The following is a 22,218-nucleotide window of genomic DNA, read 5'->3' as shown; positions in this document are numbered from 1 at the left end:
GGTGAAATATACCAGTATCTACAACTTTGAGATGCATTTTTTAAAAAAAGATGGATAGAGTAATGCATGTAATAAAGAAAAATGTTAATTTTGGAACCTGCATGGCAAGTACATGCATGATGTTCACAGTTTAATTATTTCAGCTTCCATATAGCTTTGGAAATTTTCATAATAAAATATAAAATCCTCAGATTATTTCTTTTAAAATTTTTGTGCAAGACAATGAAAGATGCCCAGATGTGCTCTTAGACAAAGTAATGGTGGGTGATAATGGAATTTCAGTATCTTAATGGTAATTATAAGTAGATATAGAAGACATTGTCTCAATGCATTGTTAATATATTTATCTTAGAAATGGGCTATTTGAGATTTTTCTAGTCATTAAAATTGAGTATTAAAAATGTGATCTTACTATAATGTTCTCTAAATTACCTTCATCGATTGACCTTTCTTTCTTTCTTTTTTTTTTTCCACATTTTGAGGGGACCCAAAAATGCAGTCTATTGCATCCTATTATGAGGCTGTTTCAGCTATTGCTGCATAATCAGTTTCCTTCAAACACAGCCACTTAAGACAATCATGCTAATATATTCATGGATTCTATGGATCAGGAATACAGAAAAGGTACAGCAAGGATGGCTTATTTATGTTTCATGATGCCTGGGGCCTCAAGATTTGAAAGCTGCAGGTGTTGCCAGTGTACTGATGACAGGGGACAGAGGTCACATGAAAGTGTATTCACTCAAATGGCTAATCCCTAAATAGAAAACTAGCACTGTCCAGTAGAGCACCTATGTGTGGCTGTTCCAGATGGCTCTACTTTCTTGCAGTGTGGCTGCCTGAAGGTAGTTTAGTTTGTAACATAGTGGCTCAGGGCTCCAACTATGGGGGGTTTTAGCAAACAGGTGGGAACATTTGTCTTGTGAATCAAGTCTAATTCAGCTTTGGAAGTCACATAGAGTTACCTTCACAGTATTCTGTTACTTATAACAAGTCACAAAACCACACAGAGACAAGAGCAGTGGAAATAGTTTGCCTTGCTTGATAAATAAGCAGTCAGTTCTAGAAGAGCATTGGGATGGGCAATCATACGACTGGAGCCAGACAGATGCCCCTCCTTTTGTACTTTTAATAACCTAAGAAATGAAAAAGTGGACATTGAAGAGAGAATAAGAAGCCTGAATTAATTATAGGTCTTTTGAATCATCAAGAATTTGTTTTTCTATTTGATATTAGTCACTTAAAATCATTGATAGCTCTTTGTTTACTCTCCCTTCTCCCTCTTACTTTATGAGTGTATATTCCTTTTGTAATTAAAAAAAATACAAATGTCCTTTATATCTTAATGAAAGTTTACATTAAGATATGGAAATATAGGTGAACCAAAGTTACACATTTTTTAACAACCTATCTTTAAGAGTCATTTTTCTGGAGTACAGTTTAATATCAATGTAATTGAAGGAATTCAAGGAAAAATACAAAATAATATCTCATTGTTAAATAAAATCTGTGTAATATTTGTTAAGTTTCTGATAAGAAATGATAGGTTGATTTCACAGAGTGATTCTCATGACTTTCATCTCAGGAAATTTCACTGCAGGTGATATAAAGTGTTTTTTTTTTTAATATAATATAGTCAAGTTTAGAAAATTTAAAAATCCAAAAGTTAAAAAAATAGAGGCCTATCTTGGAAAAATACATGTTAAGAATATCAGTTTGTAAGATAAATTATTCTCACAAAGTCGAAGTGCAAGCAAAATTTATTGAAATTTCTTAAAAGGTCTTTTAGATGGTCGATAAGCCAAATATAACTGTAGTTGCCTAGGGCTTTTCAAGCTGACTGTTTTTAAATTGAAATTTTGATGAAAGTGGTTTAACCATATCCACATTACAAAATAATTACAAAATAGAGAAAAAATTACCATAATTACATCATTTTAAACAGTTGCTACTATAATATTTTAACTTAATGTTTTTTTATATGTAAACTTTCTAGTACTCCTAAATTCTAGATTTTAAGTATGATACTAAAACTCTTTGGAATAAATAATAGTCTTGTGATCTTAGATATGGCCTTAGAATCCTATAATTTTCATTGATTTAGACAAATCAAAAGACCAGAAAAATACATTGGATTTTTATTTTAAATGTACATAGTTATCCTGTGGCTCCCTCAATTACACTATGGCTAATAATCTGAGTATGATCCTGCTGTGCATTTTCCCATATACTTTTTTTTTTTTAAGATTTTTTTTTAATTATTCATGAGAGGCACAGGCAGAGGGAGAAGCAGGCTTCATTCAGGGAGCTGTGGGACCACATCCTGAGCCAAAGGCAGATGCTCCACCGCTGAGCACCCCAGGCGTCCCTCCCATACACTTTAAACAACTAGAGCTGAAGTTTCAAGCCCTAATAACTCATTATTATGTCTAAGCTATTGTCATAACAGCAACATCCTTAGGATAAAACAAAATTAAGCAGAATGGACGGATATGAATGAGGAGTTCGAGTAAGAAAACCTGACAATATCTGAGTAAAGACACTAAAACACATTGAGAATTATGGCAGTGACTGAGGAAGAAAGTACAGTGTGATCATGTTTGAAAGTGGGTCTTTGGGAGTTGTTGAGGTTTATGAGGCCATGTGGGTGGAGCCCCCATTATGGTTAGTGCACTTAGAAGAAGAGGAGACCAGAGCTTTCTCTCTCTTGGCCATGTGGAGATACAGCAAGAAGGTAGCCATCTGCTGACCAGGAAGAGGGCCCTCGAGAACCTGGCCATGCTGGCACCCAGGTCTTGGACTTTTCAGCCTCCAATACTGTGAGAAATAAAATGTATGTTGTTTGTTCTAGCAGTTCAGTTGATCGATAAGCAGGATGCTGCTGTAACAAATTTCTAAAAATGTGGAAGTAGCTTTGGATCTGGGCAATGGGTAAAGACTGGGTAAGTTTTGAAGTGCATGCTGGAAAAAACCGAGATTACTTTTAAGGAATTGCTAATGGCAGCTGGTGAGAGCTCAGAAAGAAAAGAGAACGGAAGAGAAAACCTCCATCTTCTTAGAGAACACATAATCATGAACAGAATATTGGTAGAAATATGGATGGTAAAGGCTTTTCTGATGAGGTCTCAGATGGGAATGAGGAACATTGTTATTGGACAATGGAAAAAAGGTGATCCTTGTTATAAAAGAGCAAAGAATTTGGCTGAGTTGTGTTCATGTTTTATGGAAGGTAGAACTTGTAAGTGATAAAAGTGTATATTTAGCTGAGGGTATTTCTAAAGCAAAGTGTTGAAGGAGTAGCTTGGCTCCTTCTCACTGCTTACAACAAAATGTGAGAGGAGAGAAATGAACTAAAGTAGGATTTGTTAAACAAAAGGGAATCAGAACTTAAAGATTTGGAAAATGATCAGTCTTCCACACTGCAAAAAATGAGAAAGCATGCTCTGAAAGAATACCAAAAGTGTGTTTGACTAGCCAGCCATTCAATAAAGATTTTAGTTGGGGGTGGTGTGAACCATATATCTAACCAGCATCTCAGCAGAAGCCAGAAAGAGAGATGGAATTATACCAGCAAAGCAATCCTTTAGCTGGGACTAAAGGAAACAGAAAATGGAAGTGAATGAAGGCAGGCTGTGAACATGCGTTGTCCTTCAGGAAAAGGGAAGAAAGACCCCAAAGGTGACTCCTGTCATCAGGGCGGCTACTCCCAACACAGGTCCAGTGTATACAGGCCTGAGGGTCAGGGCTGCCCCCCATCAGTTTCAAAGGGTGGGACCTCTATTCAGTAGAGCCAAATGGGTGGGGCCTTTACCAAGCCACAGGAATGTCTGTGGGCATAATGCCACCACTCTATTGGGTCTGGAGGGTAGAGCAAGAAACCAGAGTTTGTTCTTGAACCTTAAGAAATTCACCTTGCTAGGTTTTGGACTTGCTTGATATAGGTTACCTTTTCTTTTTTCTTTCTTCTTTTTGGAATGGAATATACTGTGCCTGTCTCACTATTGTATTTTGGATGCGTGTAACTTATCTGGTTTCCACAGGTTCACAGCTGGGGAGAAACTTGCTTCAGGATGAATTATACTTGAGTTCACCCAAACCTTATTTAGAAGAGATTTAAAGTTTATGCTGAAACAAGTTAAGATTTTTTAACTGCTGGGTTGGAATGAATGTGTTTTGCATGCAAGAAAGATATGAATTTTCTTGAACCGGGGGCAGAATATATGGATTCAGTTTGTATCCTTCCAAAGTTCATGTTGAAGTCCTATCCCCCCAAATACGATGGCAGAAGAGATGGAAGCTTTGGGGGGTAATTAGGCTTAGATGATGTCATGAGGGTAGAACCGACATGATGAGATTAGTGCCCTTGTAATTTAAGAAGAGAGATCAAAAAAAAAAAAAAAAAAAAGAAGAGAGATCAAAACTCCCTCTCTTCTGGCCATGAGAAAATAGAGCCAAGGAGGCAGGCCCTTAGCACCCAGATCTCAGACTTCCCAGCTTCCAGAACTGTGAGAAATAAATGTCTGTTGGCTAAGGCACCCAGTGTATGGTATTCTGTAGCAACCAGAGCTAAGTGTGCAAATAGTTTCTCCCATTCCCTAGGTCACTCCATTAAGTGTGTACTCTGATGCACTAAAGTTTTCAAGTTTAATATAGTCCCATATGTCTATTTTTGCTTTTGTGGCTTTTGTTTCAGGTGCCATATCTAGGAAATCATTGCCACGCCCCATATTTTTCCCTGTTTCCTTGGAGCTTTATATAGTTTGGGTCTTACACTTAGATTTTTAATCCATTTTGAGTTAATTTTTATATATGGTAGAAGAATCCAGGTTCTTTGTTTTGTATGTGGATATGCAGTTTTCCCATCACCATTTGTTAAATAAACTGTCCTTTCCTCATTAAATGGTGTTGGCACCTTGTCAAAGATCATTTGCCTAAACATGGAAGTTTATTTCTGGGCTCTCTATTCTTTTCTGATAGTGTATTTGTCTGTTGTTATGCCAGTAAACAGGTTTTGGTTATTGTCGCTTTGTAATATGTTTTGAAATCAGGAAGTTTGAGTCTTCCAGTTTTGTTCTTTTTTTTTTTTTTCTAAATATATTTATTTATGATAGTCACAGAGAGAGAGAGAGAGGCAGAGACAGAGGCAGAGGGAGAAGCAGGCTCCATGCACCGGGAGCCCGATGTGGGACTTGATCCCGGATCTCCAGGATCGCGCCCTGGGCCAAAGGCAGGCGCCAAACCGCTGCGCCACCCAGGGATCCCTAGTTTTGTTCTTTTTCAAAATTGTTTTATCTCTTTGAGATCCCTTGAGATGCTGTAGGAATTTTAGAATGAATTTTTCTATTTCTGTAAAGAAAAACACTATAGACATTTTGATAGGGATTGCAGTGAACCCTCAAGTCTCAACTTCTTAACAATATTAAATCTTCTAATCTATGAACATAGGATGCTTTTCATTTATTTGTGTCTTTTTAAATTTCTTTTAGCAATATTTTGTAGTTTTCAGTATACAAATATTCTACTTTTTAGGTTAAATTTATTCCTTAGTATTTTATTCTTTTTGATGCTACTTTAAATGGAATTGTTTTCTTAATTTCTCTTTTAGATTGTTCACGTTAATGTATAGTGAGCAACTGATTTTTCTGTGTTCATTTCCTATCACACACTTTTACTGAATTTACTAGTTCTGACAGCTTTTTAATGGACTCTTTAGGGATTTTTTTTACCTATGAGATTATGTTATGTGTGAATAGAGATAGTTTTACTACTTCCTTTCCAATTCAGATGCCTTTTATTTGTTTTTCAGGCCTAATAACCCTGGCTAGGATTTCCAATACTATGAATGGATTTGGTTAGAGTCGGCATCTTTTCTTTGTTCCGAGTCTTAGAGGAAAAGCTGTTAGTTAGTCTTTACTGCACATGATGTTAGCTGTTGCGGGCTTTACATCTGTGGCCTTTATTATGTTGAGGTAGTTTCCCCCTATTCCTAGATTGTTGAATGTTTTAATCATCAAAGGATGGTGTCTCTTCTCAGATGCTTTTTCTGTATCAATTGAGATGACCATGTGGTCGTTTTAACTTTTAAAAAGAATTTTCTTGAAGTAAATACAGAGAAGTACATACATATCAGTATACAGCTCAGTTCATAATGCGGTGGTAATTATCACATAACAGCCTCCCAAGTTAAGACATAGAACTGTACCAGCACTTCATGCCCCTCCCAAGTTCCCATCCTTCCTCTCCAAAGACAGTCACCTATCCTGACTTTAAACACCATAGATTAGTTTTTATTCTGTTTTGAACTTTTTATAAAGTTGTGCTGTATTTTGTGTCTATTTTCATTCACATCGTATTTGTGAAATTTATGTGTTGTTTCCTGTTCACTAGTTCATGTAATTTTCATTGCTGTATAGTAGTCCATTGGATGAATTAGATACAATTTACCATCTACTGTGCAGGGACATTTAAGTTGCTTACAGTCTAGGCCTAGTAAAGAATAGTGCTGCTTTATACACCTTCATGTACTTTTTTTGGTGCACATGTGCATGCATTTCTTTTTGATAGACTAGGAGTCTAATAACTGGATCATAATTGGGTTGTAGAACATTTATATGTTCAACTTTGGTAAATAATATCAAAGTAGTTTCTAAAGTGAGTTTATGAATTTCCCTTCCATTCCACATGAATGTGCCAGTTGCTCCATAGCCTCCTTGATACTTAATATCGTCAGTCTTTCTCATTTTTATAATCCTTGTGAGTATATGAAGGCATTTCATTATGATTTTTAATTAGCTTTTTTCTAATAGTTAATGAGTTTGAGAATCTTCTCATATGTTTATTGTGAATTTCCACTTCTATGAAGAGCATGTTCAAGTCTCTTGGAATTTTTCTGTTCTTTTTTTTAATCAATTTAGCAGAGGCCTGTCTAAATGCATATGCATCACATCACTCCTCTTTTTTGCATATGTATCAAATATTACATTTTTTTAAAAGATGCATAACCTAAAACAAGTAAATGTTTGTAGTCATAAGATGAAAATGTAGGAAGTAGGAGTAACAGAAATAGAAGAAATTAATGGGAAAAAAATCTGACAATGTTCTCTACACAGGAGTAAAGAAATTTTGGGGTTTCTAAATGCATCGTTTTGGTTGCATGGCTGTAGTTTCTAATTTGCAAGCTTAAATAAAACTTTTGCATATAGTGTGATGGATATAGCCATGCAAGAAAGCAGTTCATAAATGAAACCTCTGATGAGTTAGAGCTTTAAAGAGAATAAAAATAGAGATAACACCTTAAGTGAAATGATGTTAAAACATAGCATGTGGCTTCAGATCCCAATCTATAATGGTACTTTGAATTAACTAGAGGTTCAGAAGAAATTTGTGTTGGTATTTGTAAAACTTCCAGTTCACCTCTTGAAACCAAATTAGGGTTATTATCTTCAACATTACTTTCTAAAATTCAAGTAATAATGGTGGTTTGCAGTTTTAGCTAAAGACATTACATAAAATTACAATGTAATGACAAAATGAAAAGTGTTCAGTGGTTGGTTTTTTTTTTTTAGTTTACTAATTTTTCAAAATGAATTATCTGTAAACTTTCTCTGGTTAATTCTGTTAGCTTCCCTGAATGTTTCTTTGACATACAAGAGGGAAAATAATACATTGACTCTTCCTGTGTTATAACTTTTATACAATTTACTCACTGATTTTCTCACTTTAAGCATACAGCAATACAGATTAAGCCAGAAGTTAGATTTGCATTTTTATGTATGTTATACATGTGTGTATGTACATATGTATATGTTTACTTGTATAATATATGTACATATTAAAACAATGTAAACATATGTATATTCGGTATGTACATAATTATAACATCATGTATTTAATGACATGCATTGTTATGCAATAGTTAAATATAAAATAATGCATGCTGTAGTCTTCAGTATAAAATCTTGAGGTAGATAATTGTACTGAATTTTTTTTTAAATCTTATAGCAATTTTTATTTATCTAAATACGTTTGTTTTTAGGTTAAATCAGCCTGTATGAGAGTTTCTGCAGAGATTCAAGATTCTGAATTAAATAACATGAATTTAATATCTTAAAAAAGTTAAACATCTTGATACTACTGAATCTTAGAATCCTGCCACCATCCAAAAATGTTTGTAATTTTGTTCTTCAGTACAAATTTGGTAAAATTTATGATTGAGCTCAGTTATGTTCAGCTTGACTTGTAATTAGCTGGCATTTTATTGGCCGATGTTGTATATGGTAGATATACCATAATTTGCTTATATCAGGTCTTTTACTTTTTATCTAAGTGACACTGTGTCTGTTGTTAAAGACTTCTAAATGTATGTGCTTTTGCTGAAATGATATGGTTTATTTTAAAGTAGGTGTCACTAAGAATAGTAGAACTAGAATGACAGAAGACCAGTGTCGGAGCTTAAAACTTGAAACTTGTAGGGTTTTTTCCTAGTCCTGAGCAAAGTTTTCTACTGTGTTGCTCTGCCTGAGGAATCAATAACAAATCACAATTCTTGTGTAGTTTCTAAAAACTGATAAAGGTGATGAGGAGGGGATTGTGTCTTCATAATCACCTTCTTATCTCATAAAAAAAATAGTAATAGAATTGTTCACTCAGTCATTGCATTTTACAGTCTATCCTATACTAAATATTATCTAGTATTTAGCTAGAGTAGTGGTGATTAAATATTGCATAGAGATGGAAGGAATAAAGACAGACATGGAATTTAAATAGAAGATGCTCGTATATTGGTTTTATTACTTTTTTAAAGATTTTTATTTATCTATCTATTTATTTATTTATTTTAGAGAACGTATGAGCAAGGGAGAGGTACACAATTGGAGAGAAAGGGAAGGGGAAAGAATCTCAAGCAGACTCCTTGCTGAGCGCAGAGCTCAACACAAGGCTGGATCGCACAACCCTGAGATCGTGACCTGAGCTGAAACCAAGGGTCGGACCCTTAACTGACTGAGCTACCTAGGGCCCCATATATTGACCTTAATATATCTTAGTTTCCTACCTACACTGACTTGCAGTTGGTTAAGTTGTAAGAAATGTATTTTCTTTGACAGCAATATCTGTTTAGGTTAAAGAATGAGACAGATCTTGAATGTATTATATTTTAATGTATTTTTAAGGATGTACACAGAGATGGCTATATATTTTTGTTTTTCAGAATTGGAAGGCTATCCAGTATATTAATGTCTTATTGATAATGGCAGAACATCCACCACTACTGGATACAGCTCAGATTTTAAGTAGTGATATTTCTCTTCTGTCTGCCCCTATTGTAAGTGCAGATGGGACACAGCAGGTAAGGAAACTGAAATTTTTATTTCCTTATGTCTTACATTACATGTGTATTTCTTTCAGAAGAATGCAAAATTTAAAACAATGAAACTTCACAATAGTGGATTCCTGTTAATTCATCTTTTATACTCCAGTTCAAAATGTTGTTTTGGCTTCATAAAACAATGAAATAATGAGACTGTTTTTGAAGTTGCTTCTAAAATGTCTCACTAATTAATGTTTAAATTTCTTGTGTGTATCTTTAGTTGCCATTAAAGCTGTTTTTGTTTTGCTTTAGGCAGTGTATTAGTCCCTGGTTGGTTTTTTAACTAAGTTTAACCTTTCATTTTAATGATTATTATAAATCATTATTTCAAATCATTATATAATCATGACTTAATTATGTGATTAAATGAATGTACATTATAGAATAATAAAATTGTGTCAGACTCCCCCTCCCAAAAGCAAATACATAATTCCTGAGAGCTGATATATTTTTTCTCCAACCCATGGCTTTATAAATGTAGTTTTGTACTTATTTGATTCCTGATTCCCCCAGTAGTGCTGATGGGATGGGAATGATGGGCTTTCATAAATACTTATGATGTATCAAGTACTATGTTTAATTCTCACAGCTGCCTTACATGGTGGAGATTTTAATATTATAAGTGAGGAAACATCAAGACTAAGGACATAATAATAACGAGAAGATGGAACATTTTGAGTGCTCACTGTATAAAAAACATTGTGCTAGGAACTTCATGATCTTATTCTTTGAACAATCCTCTGAGGCATATACCTGTCCCTATTTTGCAGATGAAACAAAATGAAGTTTAGATAATCTCAAGATTACACAAGGCTTTCCTAACCATTACTCCTTCTACCTCCTTGGGAAATTAAAAAAAAAAAATTTATTAATTTACAAACTTAGTATCTGTCTATAGTGGGCAATTATGGTTTTCTTACAAGATTAATAGGTTACTTTGTTAACTTTGCTATTGAAAAATCAAGAACAGTTGGCTTGGGTTCTGAACTTTGCTGGTTTGTATAAATGTGGCATGAAAAATATATCTTGGTTTCAGTTTTCACATGTGCTTGGATAGCTTTTAGCAGCAAGTTCATTTCACTAAACTTGCTTTTTATGGTCAAAGTTAAGTCTGTTAAGATTTTTTTTTTCTGCAAAAATAATGAATGTGGTAGGTATCTATTTACTTTGAGCCTCTGAGAATGTCTTGAGTTATCAAGCCGATCACTGGTTTCAAGTTTTTTATAACTTAATACATAAAAGAATCTATTGAGCAGTTAATTGCAGTTCATTGATCTAGTTGCTATAGCTTATGGTCTATAAGAGGGAAGACAACAGACTGACATAAGACCATGATGCTCCTGACTTATTTCTCTCCTTTCCCCAAAAAGAAGATTCTATTGGTAGAATTTTTCTTGAAATCTTGAGGGCACCAGAGCTACTGTGTTACAGTAGTGGTATAGATGGATTTAGAGAAACGAGTTGGGAATAGAAGAATCTACCAGAGCAGGATTTGAAGGGTTGAGGGTGGGGCTGCTCAGCGGATCTAGGGGATCTGTAACTATAGTTACTATTTGAAAAACAGGTCAGAAGGTGAAGTGAAGCCTTAGATTCTAACTAGCACAGTGTGCTAGTAATGTCAAATTGTATTACAGTTTGACGGGGAGAGAGGTAAAGATGATAGAAGGAGCACTAGACTTGACTGGTAGATTTAGATTTGATTTGGGTGACCTAAGACAAGTTGTTTAACTTCTCTGAGTATCTTTCTCTATAAAATGGAGGTAGTAGTAGTAATGGCTTCTTAGAGTGGCTGTGGCTTTGAAGGTGAAATGAACTTGAAGGAGCTCAGTAAATGTTTGCTGAGTCTGAACTGAAGCATTCAGTAAGTGTTTTTAAAAAGACTGAGGAAATTCTATAGATATGCCAGTCAGGAGTCAGGTCTTAAATCAGTAGAGACAGTTAATAGTGATCAAAAACTAAGAGATCAAAAAACTAAGAGATAGTTATGAAGGATACATCCTAAGGACAATGGACTAAAAGCTATGATTGAATGTGAGAAACTGAACAAAAAATAGGTAACAGAGGTGAAAGGTTAATAAACTTGATAACAGGCAGATTTCCTTGTCTTAATTCAGGAACTTAACTGGTGTGCCAAGCATGACAAGTTAGATCTTGCCTGTGGATATATGATACCACCTGGTTGGTGCCTGCTAAAAGACAGTCCTTGACAGAAGGCTAAATCATGTATGTGCATGATCTAAAAATCAGGATAATGGAGTGTTCTATGTCTTGACTTTTTTTGGGAATATTATGCTATTTCTTGGGAATATATTATGGGATGATTTCTGTTTCATTTCTTGAGATCAAATTAATTTTCTTACAGTTGGCCCTTTAGATGATCACTTTGTCAATATTTTCTGGTTCTGTATTTGGTAGTATGTCATATTATACACAGTGAGTCTTTTGGCTCATGAGCTATATAAGAATTCCACCTGACATCACTGCTACTGATACAGCTTTTAGGGAAGTTGTAATAGACATTTATTATTCTTTTTGAGTGGCAGCATCTGAACGGTGTTTTGTGCTTGTAGAATTGCCATTCCTCCTCCCATTTTCATTAACTATTTTTGTAGCAGTTTTAGGTTTAGAGAAAAATTGAGCAGAGAATTTCTTTCATACCACCTATACCACACAGTTTTCCCTATTAACATTTTATATTGGTGTGGTACTTTTATTACAGTTAACAAACCAATATTCATTAAGTTCCACAGTTTACATTAAGGTTCACTCTTGGTATTATACAGTTCTACGGGTTTGCAAATGTATAATGTCATATATCATCATTACATTATCATAATGAATAACTTCACTGCCCTAAAAATCTCCCTGTGTATTCATTCCTTTCTCCATCCCCCTTTTCCCAACTCCCCTAACCTTGGCAACCACTAATTTATTTATTGTTCCTATATGTTTATCTTTTCCAGAATGTCATTTAATTGGATTCATACAGGATGTAGCCTTTTCAACCAGCTTCTCTTCATTTAGCAATATGGTCTAGACAGTTTCTTTTTGTGATTTAATACTTCACTGATGAATGTACCAGTTTGTCAATCAATTCAGCTATTGAAGGACAGCTTGATTCTTTCCAGTTTTTAGCGATTATAAATAAAGCCGTTTTAAACATTCATATGTAGGGTTTGGGATGGACATAAGTTTTTAACTTAATTAGGTAAATACCTAAGAATATGATTTCTGGATTGTATGGTAAGGCTATGTTTAACTTTATTAGAAATTGCCACCTTTTTTTCCAAAATGTGGGTGTACCATTTTGCATTCTCAAGCATGTGCTTGATTTGAGATTTTGTCCTCTACTGATAGAGAAGATAAAGCATGTGTGAGTGCTTTAGCTGCCCTGTTATAACTTCCACATCTGTGTTAAAGAATTTGAGCTTTAAGCACCATTGAATGTCCCCAGCTCTATTCACTGTTGTTACCATCCAAAGAAAAGTTCAGGTATTTTGGTTTCTTACGTGTTTCAGCAGTTTCCTAATTTAAGTTTACCTTCTGTAATTTCTATTTATTTATCATCCAAAAGGATTGAATGCATTTAAACTTTGGGTTAAGATCTGTCAAAACTCAGGCTGTCTGGGGTTTTCTTTCCCCCAGAATCTTTTCCATTTCATTAATCTTTTTGTTACTGCTATTTTGTAATTGTCTCACTTGTACCTGCAGGCTTTTAATTTATGGAGATGACTGGGTAATAACATGGGGAGGCTACTGCCATTGAAAGAATTTTTTTACTTATGTTGCCTAAAAGAATGGGGGCACAAAATGCTACACTAGGCCACAGGGAAAGCTTCAGGTTTTCATTTGGAGGCAGAGCAAGAGAAAAGCCTAGCCCAAAAGCCATCATTGGCGTTCCTGCAGGAAAGACAAAGCAGGGTAGAGTAACAGCTTAGGATTGGCTAGTTTTAATAACTGTTGCAGACAAAAAATAATAAGTGTTGGTGAGGATGCAGAGAAAAGGGAACCTCTTGTGCACTGTTGGTAGAACTCTAAATTGGTCCAGCCACTATGGAAAATAGTCTGGAGGTCCCTTAAAAAATTAAAAATAAAGCTACCATATGATCAGCAGTTCTACTTCTAGATATTCATCTGAAGGAAATGAAATCAGTAACTTAAAAAGTTATCTGCACCCTCATGTTCATTGCAGCATTATTTACAACATTTATTTACAGTAGCCAAGACATGGAAACAATCTTTGAAGTGTCCTTCAATCTATGAATGGGTAAAGAAGCTGTGGTGTGGGTAGACACATATATACATACAGTATACATATGTACATACAGTAGAATATTACTCTGTCATAAAAAAGAAGGAAATCCTGCCATTTGCCCCAATATGCATAGACCTTGACGGCATTATACTAAGTGAAGTAAGTCAAACAGAAAAGACAAATACTGTATCATCTCACTTAAATGTGGAATCTTAAAAAAATACACACAACTCAGATACCTTCTTTTAATATATGGTAGAACTTAATCAGTGAAGCCCTTTGGGGCCTAGAGTATTCTCTGACTTAAGTGTAGAAATGGTGAAGTAAATCAAACTGATGCTATTAATATTTGGAAATGAGTGTTGCTATTACTGAGATAGTCTGTATATATTTATTATTTAGCCAGTAGTAAGGTGTTTAAGAAAATTTGAGTTTTATTCCATTTATAAGTTTTTTTTAACAATTTTTTTTAATTTTTATTTATTTATGATAGACATACAGAGAGAGAGAGAGACAGGCAGAGACACAGGCAGAGGGAGAAGCGGGCTCCATGCACCGGGAGCCCGATGTGGGATTCAATCCCGGGTCTCCAGGATCGCGCCCTGGGCCAAAGGCAGGCACCAAACCGCTGCGCCACCCAGGGATCCCCATTTATAAGTTTAATAAGAACTGTTTAAGCACTTAAAGTTATGATAGGCATTTGAAGTATTTAAAAGAAAATATAGGGATCCCTGGGTGGCGCAGCGGTTTAGCGCCTGCCTTTGGCCCAGGGCGTGATCCTGGAGACCCAGGATCGAGTCCCACGTCGGGCTCTCGGTGCATGGAGCCTGCTTCTCCCTCTGCCTATATTTCTGCCTCTCTCTGTGTGTGAGTATCATAAATAAATAAAAATTTAAAAAAATAGATATTAATCTTACTAATGCAGACTAAAATGTTCAAGGGGAACAGACCTGGAGAAAGAAAATATTGTAGCAATAGATAAAATAGAAAACTTGGATTAAGGTCTTATTACTAATGCATAATTTGAGACATATTAGGGAGGTAGAATTGACCAGAATTGATGAAACTGGCCATAGAACAAAACCAAAAGAGGATAAGAATTTTACCAGACTCCCTTTGAATACTTAGGTGGATGAAAAGGCCATGTTCACTAAGATAAATCTTATCAGTCAGGATAGGCAGTTACTTCGTGGTTAAAAATAGCCTGTAAATCTGAATAATTTACCAAAAGGCTATTGCTCATATTACCTGTTGTTAACAGGTTATCTGTCGCTGTATTCCACATAATTTTCACTTGAGACCCAACCTCTACGTAGAATGTTGCTGGTTCATGACAGAGATAATGGTGAACTACATGTTGACCTCCATCCATGTTGTATTATTCGGTGCAAGTCACATGGTCAACCATGCCATCCCTAGGGAGAAGCTGCAAATGTTTGGAAAAATAATAAAATCTTCTAGAATAAGGAAAACAGAAGTAGCAGGTTTGGTGTTTGAGAGAATGTGAAAGATCTTCAGTTGAAGTGTTTGGGGGATATGTAAGTAAAAAATAATAAAAATAATAGCTACCATTTGAGCCCTTGCATTGTTTCAGATACAGAGCCAAGTCCTTTTCTGACCAAACTATAAACATTTAGTATACCTTAGGGGTGAGATTACTGAGATTCTAAAATAATAGCTCACACCTTTGTGATAAAAATTTGGGGCCTCAGAATTCTAATCCAGACCTTTAATCCTAAAAATTTCATGGCCCAAATTAGTTTTTTAATTGCTCTGTAGCTTTGCCTGGCAAACAAAATGTTTGCTAAATCCTCATTCTTAAAGGTTTTTAGAAAGGTCAGGATTTAAATATTAAACCAATCTCTTCTTTCCCATTGGAGTTTGTTTCTCCTGAATGTCTGTACCATGCCACTTTTTATGATGTTACATGAGAAAGTCAAATAGTTTTAAAATTTCAGTATTAATTAATAACTTTTCCCTAGGGTAGCCCCGGTGGCGCAGCGGTTTAGCGCCGCCTGCAGCCCAGGGTGTGATCCTGGAGACCTGGGATCGACTCCCACATCGGGCTCCTTGCATGGAGCCTGCTTCTCCCTCTGCCTGTGTCTCTGCCGCTCTCTCTCTCTCTCTCTCTCTGTTTCTCATGAATAAATAAATAAATCTTTAAAAAAAAATAACTTTTCCCTAGATACAAAAAGCCATACATACTAGTTACAGATCTGAAATTTGACTATATTAACGTATTTTTTATAAGCACATATTTTTAAAAACTGATAGTAAGCTATGCCGCACTTACAAAATCAACTCACTCCGATAGTATCTATGTGCAAAATATTATCATGCTTGGTTCTTGTTGTAAGACATAAGATCGGTATAAATTCGATGTAAATTTTCAGGTAGTCCATTTAAAGAATAAAAAGCTTCCTAAAATATCAATTAAAAAAAGTTCAGAATATGTAAATGAACTAGAATTTATTTTTATATTTGGTGTAAAACAATAAAATCATATTCTTACTGACTAGTACCAATATCTCATTTGTTCATTTTTAAAGTATATATCTCTTCCTGTTTTCAAGAAAATAAAAATTGGTGGGGCACCTAGGTGATTCAGTCAGTTAAGCATCTGCCTTCGGCTCAGGTCATGATTTCAGGGTCCTGGGATCAAGGCCTGCGTCAGGCTCCCTGCCCAGGGAACCTGCCTCTCCCTCTACCCCCCTCGCCCGCTCTCCCTCCTTGTGCTTTCTCTCTCTCTCTCTCTCTCTCTCTCTCAAATAAATATAAAATCCTAAAAAGAAAAGAATTTGATGTTAATTACAAAGTTGGCCACATACTACCTATATACAAAGTACCTTATCTTCTTGGGGGTAATTCATGGGACTAATGAAAAGTTTTAGGGAAGAAAGGAGGTTGGAGCTATGTTTTGAAGGAGGGAATGCAAATTAAAACTCAGTGAAGATGTAAAATATTAAGAAATCTGACTGATAATATAGAAAGGCTGTAATCAGTATAATCTCTTATACACTACTGGCACAACTTTTTGGAGGAATGATCTGTCAGTATTTAATAAAGCTGAAAAAGTGCATATTCTAAAATCTAACTATAGACTTTCAGATATTTATCCTACAGAAAATCTTATACATGTATATAAGGGCACATGTACAATACAATTCATTGTATTTTGTAATGAAAGATCTGGACATAATATGTACATCCATTAGTAGGGAAATGAATAGAATTTGGAGGGTTCATACAATGGTATACTAGAATAGTATATACCAGTATTCCTTTGCATGAATTTATACTGTGGATAAATCTCAAAAGTAAAATATTGGGAAAAATAGCACATTAGAAAGGGATATGTAAAACATGCCACCAATATAAACTAAAAAAACAAACTCAACAAAATAATGCTATATACTGGTAGTGGATTCAGCATATATATTAAGAATATTAAAACAAGGATAAGAAAGATATATCCCAAGTTCAGTGGAAAAAAAAGATCTGTAAACTTGTATGTCTCTTTCCGAAGAGCATTTGAAGCACATTTGGCAACATGGTAAATCTGATTGACTCCATGAAATTGATAGATAACAATACTCTCTTCTTCTCTTTGTGTTGAAATGAAAGACACAAGCTTAGACATTACAGATAGGATAGTTGATAGTTTTATTTTTTTTTAAGGTTTTATGTATTTATTCATGAGAGACACAGAGAGAGAGGCAGACACAGGCAGAGGGAGAAGCAAGCTTCCTGTAAGGGATCATGCCCTGAGCCGAAGGCAGGTGCTTAACCGCTGAGCCACCCAAGCATCCCCCAATAAAGAGTTATACATGATCTAATTTGGGATTTGAGATAATAAGCAATAGGTAGTCCATAAAGTTTACAAAGCAGATCAATGGAATGATTTTCCTTGGCAAATATTATTCTATTTAACTACACAGTTAAGTAGAATGGAGAATACTAGAAAAAGCATTGATGGGGATCCCTGGGTGGCTCAGCGGTTTAGCACCTGCCTTTGGCCCAGGGCGTGATCCTGGAGTCCCGGGATCGAGTCCCACATCAGGCTTCCTGTACGGAGCCTGCTTCTCCCTCTGCCTGTGTCTCAGCCTCTGTCTCTCTGTCTCTCGTGAATAAATAAATAAAATCTTAAAAAAAAAAAACAAAAAAGGAAAAAGCATTGACTTCTCTCTCCACTCCCATCAGGCATAAAGTAATGAGGTTTTAGAGAATACCACCTGGAAGTAATGGGGAAAACGTCTTTTTTTTTTTTAATAGAAAAAAATTTCCAAACTGAAGAAAAGTTATAGGAAAAATATTCCAGTTCACATTTTTACACATGAAAAAACTAAAAGCTCACCATTAACCTAGGTTATTCAAGGTTACACATTTAGTGGCAGAGTTGACCCTAGAATCTGTCTTCTGATCCCTAGTCTAAGTCACTTTAGGTTAAGAAAGGAAGTTGAGTTTAAATTCAGAAATTGAAAACACTTAGTTCTAGGTATATGGTGATTCACTTGATACTAATAAAGCAATTCAGAAATGGTTAGGAATGGCTTATAGGAATGGTTAGTGAATGCTTTTTCAACACTCCTTGCTTTCATTCAGTAAGACTATTCACAAGATAAAAGAATCCATATGAAGTAAAGAGCACCAGTAAAAGCAACTACAAAGGTCAACTCAAAACACAGTATAAATATATTTTATTTTTAATTCTTCTGTCTGGTTCAAAAATATGTACAATAAACAATAATATACTATGTTGATTGGCTTATTATGTATAAGGATATAAATATAGCAGAAAGGAGAAGACACAGAATTGAAGAGAAGCAAAGTTTTTATATACAATTGAAATTGGAATTAATTGGATTAGATTGTTATGAATTAAGTTCGTTGTAATCCCCAGGGCATTCACTAAGAAAATAAAGAAAGAAAGAAATGCAGTAAAAAGAAACAACTAAAATGGAGCACTAGAAATATTTAACACCAAAAATTAATTAATTAAATAAATAAATAAAGGGCAGTAATGGAGGAATTGGGGAATAAAAAAGACATAATTGCATAAAGAAGACAGAGCGAAATGTCAGATGTAAACTCTACCTTATCAGAAATTCCATTAAATGAACTAAACAGGACAGTGAAAAGACAGAGATTGACATAATGGATAAAAACGCATGATCTGTATGCTGGATGTACAGGGGACACTCTTTAAATCAAAGACACAGGGACGCCTGGTGGCTCAGCAGTTGGGCGTCTGCCTTCAGCCCAGGTCGTGATCCTGGAGTCCCAGGATCGAGTCCCACATCAGGCTCCCTGCATGGAGCCTGCTTCTCCCTCTGCCTGTGTGTATGTCTGTCTGTCTCTCTCTCTGTGTGTCTCTCATGAACAAATAAATAAAATCTCTTAAAAAATCATAAATCAAAGACACAAATAGGTTGAAATTTAAAAGATGGAAGAAGATATACAATATAAATGGTAGCAAGGTGAATGGTTGTACTTGTATCAGACAAATAGACTTTAAAACAAAAATGTTACTAGAGACAAGGACATTTTATAATGATAAAAGAGTCACTCTCTACCTAACAACTGAGCCCTAAAATACCTGAATTAAAAATTGACAGAATTGAAGAGAGAGAGAGACAATTGAACGATAGTAATTGGAGACTTTAGACTTTCAATGATGAATAGAACAACTAAGCAGAAGATAAGTAAATAGGAGACTGGAACAACACTGTAAACATACCAGCTCTAACAGACATCTATAGAACATTCCACCCAGTAGCAGAATCTACAGCTTTCTCTAGTGCACATGTATTGCTATTCATAATAGATTATATGCTAGGCCATAGAACAAAAATCAATAAATCTTAAGAGAGAAATAATATAAAGTATATTCTGTAACCAAAATAGAATAAAATTAGAAATCAACAGAATTGGGGAAATTAAGAAATATATGGAAATTAAGCAGTACATTCCTAAATAACCAATGGAAGAAATCAAAAGAAAAATTAGAAAATATTTTGGTATGAATGAAAACAAAAGAGCAGCCTACCAGAATTTATGGGATATAGCTAAGGCATAAGATGGAAATTTATAGCTTTAAAAGCCTATGTTAACAAAAAGATTTCAAATCAATAACCCAACCTTAAGAAACTAGGGGGTAAAAAAGACAAACTCAAAACTTAATTCGTTGAGATCACAAAATTACCAACCCTTTAGACCGACTGGAAAGAAGAACAGACTCACTTTACTAAAATCAAGATCAAGAATGAAAGCAGAGACATTACTACAGATCTTTTTTTTTTATTTTTATTTATTTATGATAGTCACAGAGAGAGAGAGAGAGAGAGAGAGGCAGAGACACAGGCAGAGGGAGAAGCAGGCTCCATGCACCGGGAGCCCGATGTGGGATTCGATCCCGGGTCTCCAGGATCGCGCCCTGGGCCAAAGGCAGGCGCCAAACCGCTGCGCCACCCAGGGATCCCTACTACAGATCTTATATATGCACAAAGGATTATTAGAGAATACTGTGTACAATTATATGCAAATAGAACTAGGCAAATACCTAGAAAGATTCAACTACCAAGATTAACTTAAGAAAAAATACTAAAAATCTGAATAGAGCTATAGCAAGTAAAGAGATTGAATTCATAACCAAAAAAAAATTTCCACAAAGGAAATCCCAGACCCAGATGCCTCACTGATGAATACCACTAATTTTTTTTTAAGATTTATTTATTCATGAAACAAGAGAGAGAGGCAGAAGCAGGCTCCATGCAGGGAGCCTGATGCAGGCAGGACTCAATCCTGGACCCCGGGATCACGCCCTGAGCCAAAGGCAGACGCTCAACCACTGAGCCACCCAGGCGTCCCCCGCTAAATGTTTAAGGAAGAATTAGCACCAAACCTAAACCAAAGACATAAGAAAACTACTAGATCAATATTCTTTATAAATATAGACACAGGATCTTCAAGATACTAGCAAGCCAGACCCAGCAGTGTAATGGAATGGATTATATACCACATCTAAGTAGTATTTAGTCTAGGAATGCAGAATGGGTTCAACATACATAAAGTAGTCAGTCTAATACATCTATGATAGAAAAGGGGCAAAAACAATGTAGTCATCTATTCAATAGACTCAGGAAAAGAATTTGACAAAGTTCAACCCCCTTTATGATAAAAAAAAAATACACAGTAAACTAGATGGGGGAATTTCCTCAATCTCATAAAGGGCATCTATTAAAAAACAACAGCAGCAGCAGCAGCAGCTGACATATTTAATGGTGAAAGACTGAATGCTTTTTCCCTAAGATCAAGAATAAGACATGAATGTCCTGCTCTCACTACTACTTTTCAACATTATGCTGGAAATTCCAGCTAAGGCAAATTAAGCAAGTTAAAGGAATTAAAGGCACCCAGATTGGAAAAAGAATAAAACTTTCTTTATTCTGCAGTGACATGATCTTGTAAAAAGAAAATCCTAAAATCCGCTTATTAAAGACTATTAGAATTAATGAGTTCAGCAAGGCCATAGGATACAAGGTCATTATAGAAGAATCAATTGTATTTCTAAACTAGCAATGAGAAATCTGAAAATGAAATTAAGACGTTTCCACTTACAATAGTACAAAAAGAAAATACATCGAAGAAATTTAACAAAAGCTGTATAAAACTTGGACACTGAAAATTGCAAAGCACTGTTGAAAGGGGGACATAAATGGAAAGAAATATCATAATCATAGAATGATGTTAAGATTGTTATGATGGCAGCTAATAGTAAGATGGCAGCACTATCTAAATTGTTCAGATTCAAGCAAAATCTTGGCTGAATATTTGTAGAGATTGACAAGTACATCCTGAAATTCATATGGAAATACAAAGGACTCAAAATAGCCAAAACAGTCTTTAAAAAGAACAAAGTTGGAGGACTCAAAATTTTCTAATTTTAAAACTTGATATAATGCCACAGTAATCAAGACTATGGTAGTGGCATAACGATAGATACATCAGTGGAATAGAATTAAGAGTCCTGAAACAAACCCTTACATTTACAGTTAGTTGAATTTCACAAGGATGCCTGGATGATTCAGTGGGAAAAGAACAGACTTTTTAACAAATGGTGCTGAAACAACTGGATATCCACATGCAAAAGCATGAAGATGGACCTGTACTTCATACAGTATGCAAAAGTTAAATCAAACATCTAAATAAGCACTGAACTTTAAAACTTAAGAGTAAAATGTAGGGGCATGCCTTCATGATACTGAATTATCATGAAGTTTCACAGATAGGATACTAACAACACAAATAAAAGAAAAAGTGAAATATAGTGTACTTGCCAAAATTGAAAAATGTGATATTTCAAGAGATACTGTCAAGAAACTGAAAAGACGACCCATAAATATTTGCAAATCCTATACCTATTTGAAAAGGAGGTCATATTGAGAATATATACAGAAGTCTTATAAGAAACCAATAAAATGACAACCCAATTTAAAAATGGGTTTAAAATAGTAATTTCTTCAAAAAAATTATAGATGTGACCAATAAGCATATGAAGAGTTGTTCAACATCATTAATCATTAGAGAAACGCAAATC

The 22,218-nt window shown here is 35.0% G+C and overlaps 1 protein-coding gene across 2 annotated transcripts in view; it reads left to right on the top strand.

Moving 5' to 3' along the window:
• The window catches only part of FNDC3A (fibronectin type III domain containing 3A), a 172,576-nt gene that overhangs the window by 20,801 nt on the left and 129,557 nt on the right, over positions 1 to 22,218 (top strand). For both annotated transcript variants that reach the window (XM_055335945.1, XM_055335946.1), the window contains exon 2: positions 9,209 to 9,346. In XM_055335945.1, the coding sequence (XP_055191920.1) occupies positions 9,248 to 9,346 (99 nt within the window). In that variant the 5' untranslated portion in view covers positions 9,209 to 9,247. The remainder of the gene's footprint in view (positions 1 to 9,208; positions 9,347 to 22,218) is intronic.

The sequence above is a fragment of the Nyctereutes procyonoides genome, unplaced genomic scaffold, assembly GCF_905146905.1.
Source record: "Nyctereutes procyonoides isolate TBG_1078 unplaced genomic scaffold, NYPRO_anot_genome, whole genome shotgun sequence".
In the NCBI taxonomy this organism is placed as follows: domain Eukaryota; kingdom Metazoa; phylum Chordata; class Mammalia; order Carnivora; family Canidae; genus Nyctereutes; species Nyctereutes procyonoides.
The sequence above is the reverse complement of the archived record's forward strand: the minus strand, read 5'-3'. Positions and strand labels throughout refer to the sequence as shown.